We start from the raw sequence: 23,301 nt of genomic DNA on the forward strand, positions 1-23,301 counted from the left end.
TAGTTACGCATGTTACGTTATATGCTGCGGCTTGATGTTACAAAAATCAAAAGTAATATCACACAGAGCTGATGCAATATCAAGTCTCCAGAAATTTCCAAAATTGTCAAAGTTTTCCAGTTATTTCGCTCCCTCGAAATTAAGGCCTCGAAACACGAATATTCGGAGTTCATATTTTCGAGCCCGTCCGGGCCCTTGTTATCTCGCGTAGTTGTTTCAGAGTTCTCCAGCACTTCAGTCACTAAAATACCTCAAAGCATCGGGCTGGTATCATCTGCAACACTACGAATTGCTGTAATTTCGAATTTTTTAGCCCTCCGAGACTGTTCAAAGGTTGCTCACAATATTCAGTATTTCTCGAAGTCATCGAAAGAGTTTCCCATTCGAAGTCTTCTGAATACTTTAATTTCAGAAATGAGTTTTGTCCAGCCTTCCGGTTCTTCAGAGTTTCCGAGTTTCTGCAGTTTTCCGAGCATTTTCGTACCGTATTCTCCAGCTCTCCGAAAGCCCAGGATTCTGCAAAAGCTTCAGCAAACATGGCACAAGACTTTCCTAAGTTCTGCAGTGTTCGCTTACTGCATTTTGCAACATTGGCAAGCTCGTCAATCAGTGGGATGACAGCTGTCACATCTACGGGAGTTCATCTCGAGTTCTCCTTGTTCAGCCTTCGAGTTCTCCGCTAGTCTCTCTCCAGTTCTCTTCACCTTCCGAAATTTCGTCAGGAATTCTCCGCAGTCATTCACGAATTTCTATCTCGAATTCCGGTCCAGAAGATACCAAGAATTTCTCCGAAAGTAAATTTCGTGAATATACTGCTAGGCTCCCTCCAAGTGTTCATCGAAATTCTCCTAGAGCCTCCTTCCTAGTCTCCTCCTTCAGAATTCCTCTCGAATTCCTCTCAGGAATTCACGCAGTTTTCTATTCTCCCAGTTCCTCTAGCCCGGTTCCTTCTAGGCCCGAAAGCCTGTATCCCTAAGTTCTCCAAGGCATTCCTTCTGAGCACTTGCGAATTCCTCGAGTTCCCCTGTAATCTCCTACAAACCCAGCTTAGGCCCTTTATTAAACCTCTGTTTAAAACTCTATAGTCCTGTTGTGCCTGCAGCTTCCTGCGCCTAAACCCGGAGAAATTCCTAGTTGACCCCTGAGATTCCAAATGAAGCCAGTAGTCCTCCGTACTATGAAACTTCCCAGCCAGCTCCCAGCAAACTCCTATGTGATAATGACACTTCGAGAATTCCTGAAGAAATATGTTCCTTATTCCCATTGAACTTTGTTAACTTCGCAGAGAAATCGTTGCAGTTGCTCCAGACAAATTACTGGCGTTCTATAAATTGCCGTTGCAACGGAATAAATCAGAAGATTTCAACCACACCAAAAGGTCAAAAACGTCAAGCGAGATTAGGTAAAAATCACCAAAACTCAAATAAGTATGCCAATAACACGCACACAGTTTTCATTTAATCTTTCTTTGATATAGAACATTGATGTATCTCAGAAGATACCTGATTTGATTTTTTATAACCCCATTGTACCTTAGAACACAAATTAAAATTAATACAACGGAAATGATAGAATTTTACATTTCTCAGAACCGTTGATCAAATTGACAAAAAATACTTTCAAAACACCAAAAAATATCAAATGAGAAAAAATAGGTAGAAATGCCGTTTAAGGCCAAAGCTGCTAAATTCCAGCCGCGAACATAAAAAGTTTCCTATGATAAAATCTGCTAATCACATACAAGCAGCAAAATAGGGTAAAATGCTATTGGGTAAAACTGCCAAATAGGTGCATTTCAGTATCTTGCATAATTTTATCAGATTCTTATGAAAAACTCTTTTCAGATATAAGAATACTAGCTTATCAGAATTTGAGATAGATGTTAGCACAATCTTGAACTCAAACACCAAACTGCATAACCGAATTTTTTTAGTGTTCATGTTCAGCATGCACAGGGGACGACATCGAGCACCCGTCAGCCTGAGCCGAGTCCAGAGTCAGCATCCAACCTTTGGTCGCTGGTCATCGATGGCACCAATCCTTTATCTCAACATCACGGTGAAATGCCCAGAGCCGCTTTGCCTCTATCATTGCAGTCCCATCTGAGGAGGCGCACGCCCAGCCAGCCCTGACCTCACTGCCGATGTAACTCTCACCACACAAACAGCATTCACATGGTACTGAATTCTGTTCGAATGCTCAAAGAACCAAATCCCAACTGCCTTCAAACTGTCATTGAGAACATGCTCAATCAGAACAGCATGAACAAAGGAACATCTCGAAATCAGCTGCACTTTAACTATCGCAATTAACCACTTCCTGAAGAAAAACCAATCCTTTGATTCCATATTTCGATTTGAACTAGTTCAAACTCTCAAACATCAAAACACTTCCTGAAGACGCACAAGATTGTCAGAGCAGTTACTCAGGCTTGAATGATGAAATACTAGACCTTCTGATAAGTTAAAATTAGTAGTTGACAGAAACTCACAGCAGTCTGAAATTGTCATTTCAAACTTAGTCCAAAGTGGGAAACATTTTCAAATCAAATTTTAACGACGGAACACACAAAGTCTTTGCAGAAACTCTCATGCCATCCCTCAATAACAACAAAGAATGCACTGGAAATGCCTGATTTCTGATTTCAAAATTACAGTTGTCAATTTGGTTCAACTAAACTAACACAACAACTGTCAGACAAACGACAACGGTTCTGTTCAGTCCAGTCCAAAGACTTCTAAGTACCGCACCATCTTTGACGCATCGCAGTATCGCGACCTGGTAAGTCGCGTATTGATCAAGATACTTTAAATAATGACCTTCCTGATGACTATTTTATAAATAATGATGTTAAATTAATTTTCCTTTCCTCCAATTCTAAATTACCAAGGACTAAATAAGAATTGCTTTCGACAAACATCGAGCAGATCGCCTCTTCAGTTATTATGTTCAGTTATTTGACTTTCACACAATCAAAGTCTGTTCAACCATGCCACTGTTCTCAGTTCACACACAGTTCACACCATGCTTCCCATGTTTCAAATCATTGAAGAAATATGGAGGAATAAAATTATTTTACGCTGATCCACCTCATTGTTTCGGTTGGTGGGATGGTTTGCACTGATTCAGCGCTTTATCGGCAGTATCGGGCTCCTCAGTCGAGCGAGCGAGCGCAGCGGTTTTCAAACCGGTGATGTTTTGAGCGTAGTCATCTACGATCCTTTGATGCTGGCTGGTTTGTTCGATTGCGGCGGGCTTATGTGCCTGCATCGACGTTCTCGACAACGACGATCCGTTGTTCTGTTCAGCTCTTGTTGCTCGACATGTAGACTTAGACACAGATCAACACATCAATGTCCATTCAGTCCACTGTTCATGTCCCACCATCTGCCACCCGCAGCCAAACCATCCCAGCCTCCACGGCGTCAGCACATCTGTCCAGCCTCACACCACGTTCCGGAACTTGAGCGTCCGGTGATGAAGTTTGCATCTACGATCCTTTGAGTGGTTTTGATTGCGGTTCAGCAGTTGCCCAGCGGAGCGGCGATCGATTCGACAACGATCGATCTGTTGTTCCCTGTTGTGTCCGTTCATGTCTCATGTTCATACATTACTGTTCATAAAATCTTCATACAGATGACAATAGCCTTCATGTTCATGCTTAACATGCTCTCATGCTTAACATGTTCATGTTCATGCCATCACCAACATGTTCACGTTGATCAACATGCTTACAGACACACCATGTCTGTTAGATAAACCATGCTGACACTGTCTGCTTGAACATCGTCTCATGAGACACCACGATAAAACTACATGTTTCAGTCCCAAACACAATGTCTCACACACACCAAGTTCACACACACTGGTTCATGCCAAGACAGTCTCATGTCTCATGCTTTGTCAAGTTCACATGCTGATGTTCATGCTTGCACTGTTCATGCCAGACATCAACAAGTTCATGCCAGACACTGTCAGTTCATGCGCTTAGACACAAGTTCATGCTACAAGTTCACACAAGTTCATGCTTTCATCACAAATTACGCCATCAATTGTTCATGCTAGACATCATCAAGTTCATACACAACAAGTTCATAGACACACTAAAGCACAATAAAGTTCATGCTTCATGCTAGACACTGTCAGTTCATGTTCATGCTAGACACACACAGTTTTCATGTTCATGCTCACAGTCTCACATGCTGGTGCCTGCCACGAGACTCTGCTGCCTGCCATGAGACCTTGCTGCGCCTGCCACGAGACCTGTTGGTGTTCCCAAGCAAGACTTGTTGGTGCTGCCACGAGACTTGTTGGTGCCACATGAGACTTGCTGGCATAAGCGGTTCCTCAAGCATGAGACTTGTTGGTGTCTAAGCATGAGACTTGCTTGGTGTCTAAGCATACAGACTTGTTGGTGTCTAAGCATGAGACTCTGTTGAGTGTCCTAAGCATGAGACTTGTTGGTGTCTAAGCATGAGACTCTAGTTGGTGTCTAAGCATGAGACTTGTTGGTGCCTCATAGAGACTTGTTGGTGTCTAAGCATAGAGACATGTTGGTGTCTAAGCATTGAGACTTGTTGGTGTCTAAGCATGAGACTTGTTGGTGTCTAAGCAGACTGGGTGTCTAAGCATGAGACTTGTTGGTGTCTAAGCATGAGACTTGCTGGTGTCTAAGCATGAGACTTGTTGGTGTCAAGCATGAGACTTAGTTGGTGTCTAAGCATGAGACTTGTTGGTGTCTAAGCATGAGACTTGTTGGGTGTCTAAGCATGAGACTTGTTGGTGCTCCAAGCATGAGACTTGTTGGTGTCTAAGCATGAGACTGTTGGTGTCTAAGCATGAGACTTGTTGGCTAGTGTCTAAGCATGAGACTTGTTGGTGTCTAAGCATGAGACTTGTTGGTGTCTAGCATGAGACTTTGTTACTACATGAGACCTGTTGGTGTCTAAGCATGAGACATGTTGGGTGTCTAAGCATGAGACTTGTTGGTGTCTAAGCATGAGACTTGTTGGAGTGTCTAAGCATGGACTTGTTGGTGTCTAAGCATAGATTGGTCAACTGAGACTGTTGGTGCTGTGAGATGTGGTCTGCACGAGACTTGTGGTGTCTAAGCATGAGACTGTGGGTGTCTGCTACGAGACTTGTTGGTGTCTACATGAGACGAAGTTGGTACACATGAGACTTGTTGGTGTCTAAGCATGAGACTTGTTGGTGTCTAGCTAGAGACTTGTTGGTGTCTAAGCATGAGACTTGTTGGTGTCTACATGAGAGTTGGTGTCTAAGCATGAGACTTGTGGTGTCAAGCATGACTTGTTGGTGTCTAAGCATGAGACATGTTGGTGTCTAAGCATGGGTAAGCATGAGACATGTTGGTGTCTAAGCATGAGACTTGTTGGTGTCTACATGAGACTCTGTTGGTGTCTAAGCAGACTTGTAGTTCACAGAGACTTGTTGGTGTCTAAGCATGAGACTTGTTGGTGTCTAAGCATGAGACTTGTTATGTCTAAGTGAGACTTGTTGGTGTCTAAGCATGAGACTTGTTGGTGTCTAAGCATGAGACTTGTTGGTGTTCAAGCATGAGACTCTTTGGTGTCAAGAGACTTGTTGGTCAAGCATGAGACTTGTTGGTGTCAGTGCTAGTATGTCTAAGCATGAGACCTTGTTGGTGCCTAAGCATGACTTGTTGGTGCTCATGGATTCTGTTGGTGTGTCTAAGCATGAGACTTGTTGGTGTCTAAGCAGAGACTTGTTGGTGTCTAAGCATGAGACTTGTTGGTGTCTAAGCATGAGACTTAGTTGGTGTCTAAGCATGAGACTTGGTGTCTAGCTTATGGACTTGTTGGTGCAAGCATGAGACTGTTATGTCTCTTAAGTGCTAGGACTTGTTGGTGTCTAGCATGACTGCTGGTGTCTAAGCATGGACTCTAGCTAGTTCAAGCATGAGACTTGTTGGTGTCTAAGCATAGAGATATTGTTGGTGTCTAAGCATTAGAGACTTGTTGGTGTCTAAGCACGAGACTTGTTGGTGTCTAAGCATGAGGACTTGTTGGTGTCTAAGCTGATGACTATGTTGGTGTCTAAGCATGAGACTTGTTGGTGTCTAAGCATGAGACTATTGTGTCTAAGCAGTGAGACTTGTTGGTGTCTAAGCATGAGACTCACAGTGCCAAGCAAGACATGTTGGTGTCTAAGCATGAGACTTGTGGTGTCTAAGCATGAGACTTGTTGGTGTTCTAAGCATGAGACCTGTTGGTGTCTAGCCAGGGACTGTTGGTGTCAAGCATGAGACTTTGGTGTCTAAGCATGAGACTTGTTGGTGTCTAAGACATGAGACTTGTTGGTGCCTCAAGCATGAGACATGTTGGTGTCTAAGCATGGCTTGTTGGTGTCTAAGCATGAGACAGACTTGATTGCTGGTGTCTAAGCATGAGACTCTGTTGGTGTCTAAGCATGAGACTTGTTGGTGTCTAAGCATGAGACTCTATTGGTGTCTAGCATGAGACATGTTGGTGTCTAAGCTTTAGCACTTGTTGGTGTCTAAGCATGAGACTTGGTTGGTGTCTAAGCATGAGACTGTTGGTGTTCTAAGCGAGACTTGTTGGTGTCTAAGCTAGAGACTTGTTGGTGTCTACATGAGACTTGTTGGTGTCTAAGCATGAGACTTGTTGGTGTCTAAGCATGAGACATTTTGTTGGTGTCTAAGCATGAGACTTGTTGGTGTCTAAGGCTAGAGACTGTTGGTGTCTAAGCATGAGACTTGTTAGTGTCTAAGCATGAGATTCATGTTGGTGATCTGCTACTGAGACTTGTTGGTGCCAAGCTTATATCATGTTGAGTGTCTGCAGGACTTAAGTTCAAGCAGAGACTTGTTGGTGCTCTAGCCATGAGACTGTTGGTGTCTAAGCATGAGACTTGTTGGTGTCAAGCATGAGACTTTATGTCTGCCACGAGACTCTAAGCAGGTGTCTAAGCATGAGACTGTTGGTGCTCTAAGCATGAGACTTGTGGTGTCAAGCATGGGACTTGTTGGTGCTCCAAGAGACTTTGGTCAAGCATGAGACTTGTTGGTGTCTAAGCATGAGACATGTGTCTAAGCTTGAGACTTGTTGGTGTCAAGCTAATGAGACTTGGTTGTTCTAAGCATGAGACTCTGTTGGTGTCTAAGCATGACTTGTTGGTGTCAAGCATGAGACATGTTATGTCTAAGCTATGAGACTTGTTGGTGTCTAAGCATTGAGACTTGTTGGTCTAAGCATGAGACTTTGTTGGTGTCTAAGCATGAGACTTGTTGTTCTAAGCATGAGACTTGTTGGTGTCTAAGCATGAGACTTGTTGGTGTCTAAGCATGAGACTTGTTGGTGTCTAAGCATGGGACTTGTTGTCTAAGCATGAGACTTGTTGGTGTGTCTAAGCACATGGACATGTTGGTGTCTACATGAGACTTGTTTGTCTAAGCATGAGACTTGTTGGTGTCTAAGCATGAGACTTGTTTGTCTAAGCATGAGACATGTTGGTGTCTAAGCATGAGACTTGTTGGTGTCTAAGCATGAGACATGTTGGTGCTCTGCATGAGACTTGTTGGTGTCTAAGAAGAGACTTGTTATGTCTAAGCATGAGACTTGTTGGTGTCTAAGCAGACTTGTTGGTGTCTAAGCATGACATTGTTGGTGTCTACATGAGACTTGTTGGTGTCTAAGCATGAGACTTGTTGGTGTCTAAGCATGAGACATGTGGTGTCTAAGCATGACTTGTTGGTGTCTAAGCATGAGACTTGTTGGTGCTCACATGAGACTTGTTGTGTCTACATGGACATGTGGTGTTCAAGCATGGCTCTAAGCTGCATGAGACTTGGTGTCTAAGCATGAGACTTGTGGTGCCGCAAGAGACTTGTGGTGTCCAAGCATGAGACTTGTTGTCGGGCACATGAGACTGTTGGTGTCTAAGATGAGGACTTGTTGGTGCCTGCTTGAGCTCTAGTGTCTAAGCATGAGACTTGTTGGTGTCTAAGCATGAGACTGGTTGGTCTAGCATGAGACTCTGTTGGTGTCTAAGCATGAGAAGCTAAGCATTATGTCTAAGCATGAGACTTGTTGGTGTCTAAGCATGAGACTGTTAGGTTCTAAGCATGAGACTTGTTGGTGTCAAGCATGAGACTTGTTGGTGTCTAAGCATGAGACATGTTGGTGTCTAAGCTTGAGACTGTTATGTCTGGTGTCTAAATGAGACTTGTTTGTGCTAGAGCTAAGCTGAGACTCTGAGAGACTTGTTGGTGTCTAAGCATAGAGACTTGTTGGTGTCTAGCTACGAGACTTGTTGGTGTCTAAGCATGAGACTTGTTGGTGTCTAAGCATGAGATTTGTTGGTGTCAAAGAGCATGTATGTCAAGACATTTGTTGGTGCTCAAGCATGAGGACTTGTTGGTGTCTAAGCATGAGACTTGTTGGTCTCATAAGCATGAGACTCTGTTGGTGTCTAAGCATGAGACTTGTTGAAGTCTAAGCATGAGACTTGTTGGTGTCTAAGCATGAGACTTGTTGGTGTCTACAGACTTGTTGGTGTCTATGAGACTGTTATGTTCAAGCATGACTTGGTTTGTCTAAGATGACTTGTTGGTGTCTAAGCATGAGACTGTTGGTGTCTAAGCAGTCATTGTTGGTGTCTAAGCATGAGACATGTTGGTGTCTAAGCTGAGACTTGTTGGTGTCTAAGCATGAGACTTGTTGGTGTCTAAGCATGAGACGTTTGTCTAAGCATGAGACTTGTTGTGTCAAGCATGAGACAGTTGTGTCTAAGTGAGACTTGTAAGTCTACATGAGACTTGTTGGTGTCTAAGCATGAGACTTGTTGGTGTCCTAAGCATGAGACCTTGTGGTGTCTAAGCATGAGACTTGTTGGTGCTCCGTAGAGACTTGTTGGTGTCTAAGCATGAGACTTGTATGGTGGTGTCAAGATGAGACTTGTTTGTCTAAGCATGAGACTTGTTGGTGTCTGCTAGGGATGTTGGTGTCTAAGCATGAGACTTGTTGGTGTCTAAGCATGAGACTTGTTGGTGTCTAAGCATGAGACTTTGGTGTCATGATACATGTTGGTGTCTAAGCATGAGACTTGTTGTGTCTAGCATGAGACTTGTTGGTGTATCACATGAGACTTGTTGGTGTAAGCATGAGACTGTGTTGGTGTCTAAGCATGAGACTTGTTGGTGTCTGCATGAGACTTGTTGGTGTCTAAGCATGAGACTTGTTGGTGTCTAAGCTGAGACTTGTGGTGCCAAGCATGAGACTTGTTGGTGTTTGCATGAGACTTGTTGGTTCAAGCATGAGACTTGTTGGTGTCTAAGCATGAGACATGTTGGGTCTAAGCTGAGACTTGTTGGTGTCTAACATGAGACTTGTTGGTGTCTACATGAGACTTGTTGGTGTCTAAGCATGAGACTTGTTGGTGTCAAGTATGAGACATGTTGTTCAAGCGAGACTTGTTGGTGTCTAAGCATGAGACTTGTTGGTGTCTGCTATGAGACTTGTTGGTGTCTAGCATGAGACTCTGTTGGTGTCTAGCATGAGACTTGTTGGTGTGCTAGCATGAGACTTGTTGGTGTCTGCATGAGACATGTTGTGTCAAGATGAGACTTGTTGGTGTCTAAGCATGAGACTTGTTGGTGTCTACATGAGACTTGTTGGTGTCTAAGAACGAGACTGCTTGGTGTCTAAGCATGAGACATGTTGGTGTCTAAGTGCTGGGCTGTTGGTGTCTAACTGAGACTTGTTGGTGTCTAAGCATGAGACTTGTTGGTGTCTAAGCATGAGACATGTTGGTGTCTAAGCCTTTGAGACTTGTTGGTGTCTAAGAGACTTGTTGGTGCCAAGCATGACTTGTTGGTGTCTAAGCATGAGACTTGTTGGTGTCTAAGCATGAGACTCTGTTAGTGCTAAGCATGAGACTTGTTGGTGTCTAAGCATGAGACATGCTAAGACTGAGACTTGTTGGTGTCTAAGCATGAGACTTGTTGGTGCTCCAAGCATGAGACATGTTATAGCCAACGAGACTTGTTGGTGTCTAAGCATGAGACTTGTTGGTGTCTAAGCACAGGAGACTTGTTGGTGTCTAAGCATGAGACTTGTTGGTGCTCCATAGATGAGACTTGTTTGGTGCAAGCATGAGACTTGTTGGTGTTCAAGCTGACATGTTATGTCTAAGCATGAGACTTGTTTGTCTAAGCATGAGACCTGTTGGTGCAAGCATGAGACTTGTTGGTCAAGAATGAGACTTGTTGGTGTCTAAGCATGAGACATGTTGGTGTCTAAGCATGAGGCTTGTTGGTGTCTAACAGACATGCTGTTCAAGCTGAGACTTGTTGTGTCTAAGCATGAGACATGTTGGTGTCTAAGCATGGGGCTTGTTGGTGTCTAAGCATGAGACTGTTGGTGTCTAAGCTGAGACTTGTGTGTCCAAGCATGAGACTTGTTATGCTCCAAGCATGAGACTTGTTGGTGTCTAAGCATGAGACTTGTTGGTGTCTAAGCAGAGACATGTTGGTGTCTGCTTGAGACTTGTTGCCAAGAATTGTTGGTGTCAAGAGACTTGTTGGTTCAGCGAGAATTGTGGTGTCTAAGCATGAGACTTGTTGGTGTCTAAGCATGAGACTTGTTGGTGCCATGAGACTTGTTGCCAAGCATGAGACCTTGGTTATGTCTAAGCATGAGACTTGTTGGTGTCTAAGCAGAGACTGTTGGTGTCTAAGCATGAGACCTGTTGGTCTGCAGAGACTTGTTGGTGTCTAAGCATGAGACCTGTTGGTGTCTAAGCATGAGACAAGGTCACATGAGACCTGTTGGTGTTCAAGCTGAGACTTGTTGGTGCTCAAGCATGAGACTTGTGGTGTCTACAGACTGTGTTCAGCATGAGACTTGTTGGTGTCTAAGAAGGACATGTTGTTACATGAGACTTGTTGGTGTCTAAGCATGAGACTTGTTGGTGCTCAAGCATGAGACTTGTTGGTGTCTAAGCATGAGACTCTGTTGGTGTCTAAGCATGAGACTGCATGTGTCTAAGCATGAGACTTGTTGGTGTCTAAGCATGAGACTTGTTGGTAAGCTCAAGCATGAGACATGTTGGTGTCAAGCATGGGGGCTTGTTGGTGTTCAAGCATGAGACTTGTTGGTGTCAAGCTAGACTGTTGGCTACTGAGACTGTTGGTGCTAAGCATGAGACTTGTTGGTGTCTAAGCATGAGACTTGTTGGTGCTCCAAGCATAGAGACTGTGGTGTCTAAGCATGAGACGTTGTGTCTAAGCATGAGACTTGTTCAATATTGTTCCAGGCCAAGCATGAGACAGTTGGTGTCTAAGCATGAGACGTATGGTGTCTACATGAGACTTGTTGGTCTAAGCATGAGACTTGTTGGTGTTCACATAACAATTTGGTATGTCCTGCTACGAGACTTGTTGGTGTCAAGCATGAGACTTGTTGGTGTCTAAGCATGAGACTTGTTGGTGTCTAAGCATGAGACTTGTTGGTGTCTACATGAGACTTGTTGGTGTCTAAGCATGGTGGTACTTGTTGGTGTCTAAGCATGAGACTTGTTGGTGCTCAAGCATGAGACTTGTTGGTGTCAAGCATGAGACTTGTTGGTGTCAAGACATTGGTGTCTAAGCATGAGACTTGTTGGTGTCTAAGCATGAGACTTGTTGGTGTCTAAGCATGAGACTTGTTGGTGTCTAAGCATGAGACTTGTTGGTGTCTAAGCATGAGACTTGCTTGGTGTCTACACGAGACTTGTTGGTGCTCTATGAGATTGTGACTTGTTTCAAGCATGAGACATGTGGTGTCTAAGCATGAGACATGTTGGTGTCTAGCATGAGACATGTTGGTGTCTAAGCATGGGGCTTGTTGGTTCAAGCATGACATGTTGGTGTCTAAGCTTGAGACTTGTTGGTGTCTAAAGCATGAGACTTGTTGGTGCCTACATGAGACTTGTGGTGTCTAAGCATGAGACTCTTGGTCTAAGCATGAGACTTGTTGGTGTCTAAGCATGAGACATGTTGGTGTCTAAGAGACTTGTTGGTGCTCCAAGATGACTTGTTGGTGTCTAAGCAGAGACTTGTTGGTGTCAAGCATGAGACATGTTTGTCTAAGATGAGACTTGTTGGTGTCTAAGCATGAGACTTGTTGGTGTCTAAGCATGAGACTTGTTGGTGTCTAAGCATGAGACTTGTTTGTGTCTAAGCATGAGACTTGTTGGTGTCTAAGCATGAGACTTGTTATGTTACATGAGACTTGTTGGTGTCTAAGCATGAGACGGTCTAAGCATGAGACATGTTTGTCTAGCATGAGACATGTTGGTGTCTAAGCATGAGACATGTTGGTGTCTAAGCATGGGGGCTTGTTGGTGTTCAAGCATGAGACATGTTGGTTCTAAGCATGAGACATGTGGTAGTCAGAGACTTGTTGGTGTCTAACATGAGACATGTTGGTGTCACATGAGACATGTTGGTGTCTAAGCATGATGTTACATGTTGGTGTCTAAGCAGGGGTTGTTGGTTAAGCTGATCATGCAAGCATGAGACTCTTGGTGTCTACATGAGACTTGTGTGCTCAAGCATGAGACTTGTGTCAAGCATGAGACTTGTTGCCCAAGAGACTTGTTGTCTAAGCATGAGACATGTTAGTCTACATGAGACATGTTGGTCTACATGAGACATGTTGGTGTCAAGCATGGGGTTTGTTGGTGTCTACATGACATGTTGTCCAAGTTGAGGACTATGGTGTTCACAAGACTGTTGGTGCTCATGAGACTTGTTGGTGTCTAAGCTACAGGACTTTGGTGTCTAACATGAGACTTGTTGGTGTCTAAGCATGAGAACATGTTGGTGTCTAAGCATGAGACTTGTTATGTCTAAGACAGAGACTTGTTGGTGTCTAAGCATGAGACTTTATGTCAGCATGTAACAATGCTAAGCTAGACATGTGGTGCTCCAGCATGAGACATGTTGGTGTCAAGCATGGGGGGCTTGTTTGTCTAAGCATGAGACATGTTGGTGTCTACATAAAGTTTGCTCAAGCATGAGACTTGTTGGTGTCTAAGCATGACTATGTTGGTGTCTAAGCATGAGACATGTTGGTGTCTAAGCATGAGACATGTTGGTGTCACATGGGCTGTATTAAGCAAGGCGTGTCTACATGACTTGTTGGTGTCTCATTTCTGTTGTGCAAGCATGAGACTTGTTGTCTACATGAGACTTGTTGGTGTCTGCCATGACTTGTTGGTGTCTAAGCATGAGACTTGTTGGTGCTCCAAGCAGAGATGTTGTTCAAGCATGACTTGTTGTGCTCAAGCATGAGACTTGTTGGTGTCTGTAAGCATGAGACCTTGTTGGTGTCTACAAGATGAGACATGTTGGTGTCTAAGCATGAGACATGTTGGTGTTCAAGCATGAGACATGTTGGTGTCAACATGGGGCTTGTTGGTGTCTAAGCATGAGACATGTGGTGTTCCAAGGAGACATGAAGAGTCTAAGCATGACTCTGTTGGTGTCTACATGAGACTTGTTGGTCTAAGCTTGAGACTTGTTGGTGTCTAAGCATGAGACTTGTTGGTGTCTAAGCATGAGACTTGTTGGTGTCTAGGCATGAGACATGTTGGTGTCACATGGGGCTTGTTGGTCTAAGCATGAGACATGTTGGAGCTGCTTGAGACTTGTTGGTGTCTAAGCATGAGACTTGTTGGAGTTCACATGAGACTTGTTGGTCTAAGCATGAGACTTGTTTGTCTAAGCATGAGACTTGTTGGTCTAAGCAGACTTGTTGGTGTCTGCTACGAGATCTGTTGGTCTACATGACCTGTTGGTGTCTGCCATGAGACTTGGTTTGCCAAGCATGAGACTTGTTGGTGTCTAAGCATGACATGTTGTCTAAGCATGAGACATGTTGGTGTCTAAGCATGAGACAGTTTGTCTAAGCATGGGGCTTGTTGGTGTCTACATGAGACATGTTGGTGCCCACATGAGACATGTTGGTGTCTAAGCATGACTTGTTGGTGCTCAAGACATGTGTGCTGCTTGAGACTTGTTGGTGCAAGCTGAGACTTGTTGCGTCTAAGCATGAGACTTGTTGGTGTCTAAGCATGAGACTTGTTGGTGCTCCATGAGACTTGTTGTTCTAAGCATGAGACTTGTTGGTGCTCCAAGCTTGAGACTTTGTAACCTGCTCCTTTACCTGCAAGTGCGGTAGGTAACAAGCTTCCGTGAGTTGAGCATCTGACGCCTCAGCCTGCCAATCAACATAAGAGTCTCAGCCAAATTATCCATGTCGAATCATCACACTCCACAACAAAACAACAGAAAATATCAACGGATCGATCGTTGTCAATTGTCGATCGATCGCGCGCATACCTACTCACATGCTCCGCATGCTGCTTAGAACCCACCCAATCGAATAAAACCACTCAACCATACCATCAAAAGGATCATGGAGTGATTACCATAAACTACATCACCGGTTTGAGAAACTCCTTATACGCTCACGCTCAACTCGATGTTTGATAAGAGATTGATATCGACTCTCAATTGCCCATAAATCTCAAGTTCATTTGAGAATTTTCTACTTGCTCACTACTCGATTATCTGCCGATAAAACTAACGCGATGCTATGATGAGCTAGGTTATCGGTTCAACGTCAAGCAGACCGGGACGGTTTCAGTGCAGTGGAAGCAAGTGCTAGCAGTTACCTTTCTCGCATATAGTTGCTTGGCATTGTGTGGTCTGACCGATGTGAGTCGTCAGTAGTATACCAATGGCACTTTTAATAACGATTGTTTTCTAGAACGAGGCAAAATGGCAAAAGTGATGGCTAGCTAACATCGCGATGCGTAGCTAGTGGAATAGTATGAGATCGGTAAGACGAAAGAACTCTAAACGTATCCAAGAAAGTGTAAGCAAATCACCCACATTAAAGTGTTTTCAAACGCCTATTAGGCCTTTCTTTGATCCAGGCATGCAGTCGTGTGGCATTTTGATGATCCTGTTGAGTTGGTGGTGGTAGCAACAATGGTGTGCTAAGGGGACCGGCAAGGCGCCGGTGGTTTTCCCTATTTCTGTCCGGACAGGCTTGGATAGTTATGCTGACGCTGTGGATACACTGCTACACAACCATCCACACCAACAGAACAGTAGGTAATTAGGCTAAGTTCAACAAATAAAATGTAAGTATCTTTATTTACTACCATATTTCTTGTGAGACTAGAACTTTCTTTTGGTTTGGGAATTGCCTGCTTAATTCTGTAGTGGTTCCGCTTTTTCGAATCTGATTCCAGCTGCAGGTCAAGTATTAGGTCGGGACCAATACATTGCTATCTGATCTAAGTTATCATATCCTTGTCTCCTGAGTCTCATGCGCCCCTCCGGTCAGAGGGGAGGTGACAACTTGTTGGTGTCTAAGCATGAGACTTGTTGGTGTCTAAGCATGAGACTTGTTGGTGTCTAAGCATGAGACTTGTTGGTGTCTAAGCATGAGACTTGTTGGTGCCAAGCATGAGACTTGTGGTGTCTACATGAGACTTGTTGGTGTCTAAGCATGAGACTTGTTGGTGCTCCAAGCATGAGACTTGTTTGTCTGCTTGAGACTTGTTGGTGTCTAAGCTGAGACTTGTTGGTGCTCAGATGAGACTTGTTGGTGTCTAAGCATGAGACATGTTTGCCCAAGCATGAGACATGTGGTGTTCAAGCATGGGCTTGTTGGTGTCTAAGCATGAGACATGTTGGTGTCTAAGCTTGAGACTTGTTGGGTTCAAGTACGAGACTTGTTGGTGTCTAAGCATGAGACTGTTGGTGTCTGCTATGACTTGTTGGTGTCTAAGCATGAGACTTGTTGGTGTCTAACATGACACTTGTTGGTGTCCAAGCACATGAGACATGTTGGTGTCTGCATGACTGTTGTCTGCTACGAGACTTGTTGGTGTCTAAGCATGAGACTTGTTGGTGTCTAAGCAAGACTTGTGGGTGTCTACATGAGACATGTTGGTGTTAAGCATGAGACTGTGGTGTCTACATGAGACTTGTTGGTGCTCAGCATGAGACTTGTTGGTCTAAGCATGAGACTTGTTGGTCTAAGCATGAGACTGTGGTGTCTAAGCATGAGACTTGTTGGTCTAAGCATGAGACTTGTTGGTGTCTAAGCATGAGACATGTTGGTGCTCGTGAGACATGTTGGTCTACATGAGACATGTTGGTGTCTAGCATGGCTTGTTGGTGTCTACATGAGACATGTGGTGTCTGCATGAGACATGTTGGTGTCTAGCATGAGACTTGTTGGTGCTCCAAGCATGAGACTTGTTGGTGTCTAAGCTTGAGACTTGTTGGTGTCTACATGAGACTTGTTGGTGCCCAAGAACTTGTTGGTGCTCAAGCTTGAGACTTGTTGGTGTCTAAGCATGAGACTTGTTGGTGTCTACATGAGACTTGTTGGTGTCTAAGCTTGAGACTTTGTAACCTGCTCCTTTACCTGGCAAGTGGTAGGTAATCAAAGCTTCCGTGAGTTGAGCATCTGATTACGCTCTCAGCCTTGCCAATCAACATAAGAGTCCCAGCCAAATTATCCATGTCGAATCATCACACTCCACAACAAAACAACAGAACAATATCAACGGATCGATCGTTGTCAATTGTCGATCGATCGCGCCGCATACCTACTCACATGCTCCGCTGCATGCTGCTTAGAACCCACCCACAATCGAATAAAACCACTCAACCATACCATCAAAAGGATCATGGAGTGATTACCATAAACTACATCACCGGTTTGAGAAACCCTACGCTCACGCTCAACTCGATGTTTGATAAGAGATTGATATCGATCTCTCAATTGCCCATAAATCAAGTTCATTTGAGAATTTTCTACTTGCTCACCACTCGATTATCTGCCGATAAACTAACGCGATGCTAGATGAGCTAGTAGTTATCGGTTCAACGTCAAGCAGACCGGACGGTTTCAGTGCAGTGGGCTAGGTTAGCAGTCACTCGAATAAACAGAAAAGGTCAACATGATCATCAAACATTCAAACAGACAAAAAGAAGTGAATTGCTGATCTTTTCAACTAATCTCAAATGTAGATGCTTAACAGAATTCAAAGGTGCCTTGCTACACTGAGCACACTTGACATAAAATGTTGAATATTAGGACTTCCTTCCTTCTAAGCATCAGTGCAGTTCTAGTTCTGTCGGATGCACCCATCCCAAAGGTCTGCATCGAGGATGGTTGCATACTGGGGAAAGTATTTTCCAGCCAAAAAGGCAACGAATACGAAGCATTTTTGGGCGTACCTTACGCCAAACCACCAGTAGGAGAGCTAAGATTCAAGAACCCGCAAGCAGTCGAACCTTGGACTGGTGATTATGATGCCACTTTCGAACGGAGTAAATGTGTACAGAAGAACGATCTCTGGATCAATCAGAAGGTGGAAGGTGACGAAGATTGCCTGTACATAAATCTGTACAGGACCGTTATCGTAGTGCTGATGGCTGGCTGTAGCAGTTTCACATCCATGGTGGTGGATACTTCGCTGGATCGGCTTCCAAAGGCGAGTTTGGACCAGATAGGTTCATGGATACCGAGGAAGTAATCCTGGTGGTATTGCAATATCGTTTGGGAGTGTTTGGATTCTTATCAACCGGAGATCACGCAGCCACCGGAAATTTTGGCCTCAAGGATCAAAACGCGGTTCTGAGGTGGGTTCAGAAGAACGTTGATAGGTTCGGTGGGGATCCAAAATTGGTGACCTTGCTTGGACAGAGTGCCGGTGGAGCATCTGTTCAGATGCAAATGGTAAGTCCGCTGAGTGAGGGTTTGTTTTCACGGGCTTGGAGCTTGAGTGGGAGTGCAATGGGATTTTGGACGAGGCCCACTGAGGATCCGTTAAAGTTTGCGAAGGAGCAAGCGCTGGCTGTAGGGGTTGAATCCATGAAAGTATGAGCTCGGTGGAGTTGGTTGAAGCGTTGCGGGCAGTTGATGCCGTGAGTCTTGGCCAGAGCATTGACAAACTGAAGGTAATTTGTGTGGGTTAAGATAATCTGTGATGCTTTTAGAGATTATTCATTTTTTAAGTTCTGGCACGTATTCCCGTTGACACCGTATAGTCCAGTGGTTGAACAATATGTGGATAACGAGGACATATCTATTAGTGAGGAACAAAGGAGCGGCATGGGTTGAGGTAAATTGCCTCTGTAGTGCCCCTGGCCGTTGTTTTTGTTCGTTCCTAATGAAGGAGCGTTTGCATCACTAGCTCTTATCGTTAATCAAACTCTACTGGAGCAGTTGAATGAAAATGCTGCATCGTATCTTCCGCGACTACTTGGATGTCCGCCCAATGAGAAATCTGGTCAACTATTAAAGAACCGTTTTTTCAGCGATGGAAGCGACAATAGTTGGATTACTCAGAATAATGCCAACCGAATTCAAGATGTAAGGAGATAGAAAAATTCGATTTTGGAAACTTACCTTTGATCCTATTTCAGGTTCTCAGCGAAGCCTTCATCGTCTTCCCTATCGCACAGAGTGTACAACAACAAGCTGCTCTGAATGATCCCTCGAAAGCTGCTATCGATGTACGCTACTTTAACTTTGCAGGTCGCTTTTCTCATTCGAAGTATTTTGCCAAAAATGACGGTAACTTCGGTGTGTGTCATTCGGATGACCTAATTTACCTGTTTCGAGCGCAAGAGCTGTTTCCGGATTTCGAACTGGATTCAAAGGAATACGCCATGGCGGAAAAGTTGGTCAATGACTACGTTAGCTTCGCTTACGACGGGTGAGTGCTGCTTGATCAAATTTTGGCTATTGCTGTTGATTCTTTTTTTCTTTAACAGATTAAAGTCTAGCAACTGTCAAGGTGGCCCTTGTTCCATTCTTGACTATACTAACTCTAAGGATGGGAATAAACCATTCGAGCTCAGCTATATTGAAGGCTTCGATGAAGAAATGATAAAATTCTGGACTGAGTTCTACACTTGCTAATGCGAGGAAGGATTTCGGAGACGTTTCAATGCTTTCATACCCAAAAAGTCTTTTTAACAATTTGTATTAAAACTCTTACAATACGATATCTGACCTATTTCTCAAAGTCTTTGATTGTCCTCATGACTAAACTCATGTAGTCTCATTTGTCCTGGTGACAAACTTTTAACAACTATCTCTTTGCATACTGAAAATATACAGATGACTCGTTTTACTCTTAATAGGTTTGCATGACAAACTTAAATCTGTACGAAAAAATAAATCATTCATGAATCCAAACAAAGAAATGCACTTTTCTATTAGATACTCGATAGCCCTTTCTGGATCGTGTGTTACATCTAACGTCTTTGGTGAGAGTTGCACTGAAATAAGGCTCCGTAAAGATCACAGGATAAGCACCTTTTTTGGCAGTCTCAGATTGGCGATAGTGACTTTCGCTGTGTTTCCGTCAGATCCGGGTGCCAAAAGTCGACAATCAGTACAAGACGGGTTGCTGCGCCACAGTGCTTTACACCTCGTGCTCAAAGCTGTCGTCAAAGATGAGCCACTCGCCGTTTTCCCATGATCTGTGTTTTGAAAAGAATAAATTGAATATCGTGAAACGTCAAAGTTGTGTCAAGAAGAGCTGCTCTATATGATTCCGAAAAAAATGGTAATTAAATTAAAATTTTAATCCCTCAACCATATAGATAAGTTTACGTAACTTCGTTCATCCTTGTCTTCTAAGGCCTTGCAGGAGATAGATGTGATAGAGCTTTCAGCGGTGAATTACACCGTAGCTTAGAAGCACACAAAAGAGATCTAAATATTAGGTGTCAGGCCATTTGGCCGAATGCCGTTTGGCCGAAAAGTTAAAAAATTGACCTCAAATTACAAGTAGTGAATAGTGAGTAATGAGAAGTAGGAAGTGAGAAGTGAAAAGTAAAAAGTGAAAAGTGAACTGAGAACTGAGATCAGAGAACTTCTTCCTTCATTCTTCTTCCTTCATTCTTCTTCCTTCTTCCTTCATTCTTCTTCCTTCTTCTTTCTTTTTCTTCCCGGGTGGACGATAGAAATGGTCGGGTTTCACATTTTGTAAACCCGAACTCGATTTAGAAAATCCTTTCAAACCCTTTTTCAACCCGAACCCGGAATGAAAAATCATATCAAACCCGAACCCAACCCGTACCCAACAATTTTTGCAGTCTTAAACCCGAGCTGGACCCGAACTATTTTTTTGGCGGAAAACTCAAACTAGATATTTTATATTTCTTTTTACACTCAAAAGGGAAGTAGGCTATGAAGCAAACAACGAATAAGCTCTCTTCAAATTACCAAGAAGCGAAATAAAAAATATCTCACTATTTTATTTATTAAACATCCGTACCCGACCTAAACTCTGATATTTTATCATTTCCTCAAGGTTTGAAAACCGAAACCCGACCATCTCTAGTGGACGATCATGGCTAAACAATTACTTGTAAAACGCAGGTTGATTAACAAAAACATGAGGAACTTAGTAGGGTCAATAGTAAGAATATTGTAATTTAGTATCGGAAGTCATTATAGAGCTTTTGCTATTAACAAGAAGAACTTTTATCATTATCTTGAGCTATGGCTAGTTTGTCCTCAGCATAGCAAAACCTGATATTTTTATGATATTCCGGTGCAAATTTTTGTTATTTTCGCTTGTTATTTTTACTCTCAATTCAAACAAGTTCATATCCTTACTTCTTCCTTCTTTCTCCTTCCTTCTTCTTTTTTCTTTTTTCCTCTTCCTTCATCCTTCTTCCTTCTTCCTTCTTCTTTCTCCTTTTTCCCTTCTTACTTCTTCCTTCTTCCTTTTTCCTTCTTCCTTCTTCCTTCTTTCTCCTTCCTTCTTTCTACTTCCTTCTTCTTTTTTTCATTTTTTCTTTTTCCATCTTCCTTCATTCGTCTTCCTTCTTGCCTCTTCCTTCTTCCAACTTCCTTATTTCTCATTCCTTCTCCCTTTTTCTCTTTTCTATCTTCCTTCTTCTTTCTTGATTCTTCCTTCTTTCTTCTTCTTTGTTTATTTCAGTTCATTCAGTCATAATATTGATTCGTATTGCTTGCTACTCGCTATCTCACTTCTCACTTCACTTCTCATTTCTTGCTTCTACTACACTACAAACCCTTCTTACTTCTCACTACTCACTCCACACACTCAATAAGGAAACGCATTTCAACTATTCGCCAAACAACATTCGGCCAAATAACCCTAAACCAAATATTAACAGCCAAAGAGTTTATAAACCTCCATAAAGGTTAATTGAAAGCTAGCTTTTTTTAGTCTTTATTAAGGTGTTTTTTTAATCTACAGACTAAGTTCAACACCGTTGAAAGCTAGCTAAATGATATCTAGATCCAGAAAACATTTGCTTAAGGTAAAATTAAAATATTCCGAGAGATATTAAATTTATTTTACTCGAGCTGAAAATATGTGGAAAATAAATCCCTTAATTCTTACTCAGCAACGATAATGAGTCGCCATCCAATCTTACAACGACTATGCTGCCGTGCCAAGCATAGTTGCCCCATGTCGTTTTGTTTTTCACGATGCCATTACAACTGTGCTATTTACTCAGATAAGTTATATCTCTATCAGAGAGGACATTCATTGCTAGGCTTGCCAGCAATCCATCCTAGTCCTTTAATCCATTGATAGATTCTTTTGCTGGCCACCAGGGCAGAAGGCCATAAACTATAAACGACATGGGATAACTATGCTTGGAACGGAAGTATAGAAAGCAATCTTTACAGCATTTACTCGACCACCTCAGAAAGCAATACTCCAAATTTTAATCTATTCTATTTGCAACGACCTCACTAACCTCGTTTGCTCCGCGACGCGTATGAACGTATCGCTCGGCACCTTTAGCCCCAGATGTGCCCGTATCCGGCAGTTGGTTGGTCCACAATGCGGCCACACATGCGTTCCCGGGTGCATTACACTGAACTTCACTTGGCCTCGCTTACAGCTGCGAGCCGCCGCAAACTGCTCGACTAGGCGACAAGTCAGCGGCGCTTTGGCACAGTTCTTGTCACTCCGTTGACCTCGGAAAAATAGCTCGAACTGCTTCCAATCACCGGAGTCACGGAGATTCTCCGCTTCGTCTTTGAAGTTCGCAGCCATATTCAGCAGTTTGAGACCTTCATCTCGAATGGCTGCCCATTGTGATCGAATCAATTCCAACTGACTGGCGTATGTGGTTTGCTCAATCGTCCAAAATGGACGTGATGCAAGACCATCGACATTATACAACGATCGTTGATACATCGACAGGAACAGTTTCTTTTCGGCACCTTTGCGATACACATCCAAAGCCTCTTGCTGACGACCTAACCGCTGCAGCGCATCACCAAGATGGAAGTAGAACCGACCATCTTGTGTTCCTTCATGTTCGGTTTCGATGCCTTCGCGGAGATATTGCACTGCTTGTTCCATGTCTTTGTCATGATTCTTCAACACAAACCCGTAGTGTACCAAAGCAAACCCATCGTCGATCCAACGCATTAGTGTTTCATGAAGAACAGCTTTCGCTTCCGCTAATCTGTGAACAAGAAGATTCTCATCAAACAACACTGAGCAAACATCCAACACAACAAACCTGTTCGTGAGTAGATAAGTTACCGCCAGCTGATTCCTGTACCTGGGCTCCAAGTCAAACCGCCGAATCAGCTCCTGATGTACATCGATCACCGTCAAGTACTGGCCACGGAACCGGGACCTATCAATGCATCGCTCGCCAGCATCTTTGACCGCCTCGTCATCAGCGGCGTTCCCCAACAACACCACATCGCGGTAAGCCTCAATGGCCTCTCCCAGCAGAACATTGCTTTGCTGCTGCTCGGCCAGGGCATCCAGGGCACGTGCTTTACCAACTAGGGCCCGTACTAGACGCCGATTCTTGCGGAGAAGCGATTCGTATTCTTCCAATGCTCTCTTCGGGTTCTTCAGCTATCGAAAGTCACGTGGAGTTCGAGTGTGCGATGATCGTACATTTATGTGCGTGTATGTGTGGCAATCGTCCGAATATGATGGATGATGTTAGCGCAAATCACACCAAAGCGTTGAGGTTAGGAAAATGCAGAAGAAAATAAATCTTTCAATCACACATTTCAGTGGGTTTTTTGTTAGATTAGTTTCAATGTGGACAACCAATATTAGTCAGGATATGCAGAAATAGTAAGCTCAATCTTTACAATGTTGATGACAAATCAAGCGAATATTGGAGCTCAATTTGTCATTCTTGTGGGTGCAGAAAAAATGAGATTAGTACTTCTATAAAATATAAAGGGG

The 23,301-nt window shown here is 43.4% G+C and overlaps 2 protein-coding genes across 2 annotated transcripts in view; one reads left to right on the forward strand and one right to left on the reverse strand.

Annotated features, from left to right (window-relative positions):
* The window catches only part of LOC134208798 (uncharacterized), an 83,594-nt gene extending 64,500 nt beyond the window's left edge, over positions 1 to 19,094 (forward strand). Inside the window, exons 8-12 of the mRNA XM_062684746.1 lie at positions 17,187 to 17,587; positions 17,665 to 17,813; positions 18,216 to 18,449; positions 18,503 to 18,795; positions 18,854 to 19,094. Of these exons, the coding sequence (XP_062540730.1) occupies positions 17,187 to 17,587; positions 17,665 to 17,813; positions 18,216 to 18,449; positions 18,503 to 18,795; positions 18,854 to 19,001 (1,225 nt within the window). The 3' untranslated portion in view covers positions 19,002 to 19,094. The remainder of the gene's footprint in view (positions 1 to 17,186; positions 17,588 to 17,664; positions 17,814 to 18,215; positions 18,450 to 18,502; positions 18,796 to 18,853) is intronic.
* Positions 19,050 to 23,301, reverse strand: part of LOC134217470 (uncharacterized) — a 35,862-nt gene continuing 31,610 nt past the window's right edge. Inside the window, 4 exon segments of the mRNA XM_062696242.1 lie at positions 19,050 to 19,513; positions 19,516 to 19,567; positions 21,833 to 22,552; positions 22,610 to 22,961. Of these exon segments, the coding sequence (XP_062552226.1) occupies positions 19,415 to 19,513; positions 19,516 to 19,567; positions 21,833 to 22,552; positions 22,610 to 22,961 (1,223 nt within the window). The 3' untranslated portion in view covers positions 19,050 to 19,414.

Source organism: Armigeres subalbatus, chromosome 2 (genome assembly GCF_024139115.2).
Source record: "Armigeres subalbatus isolate Guangzhou_Male chromosome 2, GZ_Asu_2, whole genome shotgun sequence".
NCBI lineage: Eukaryota > Metazoa > Arthropoda > Insecta > Diptera > Culicidae > Armigeres > Armigeres subalbatus.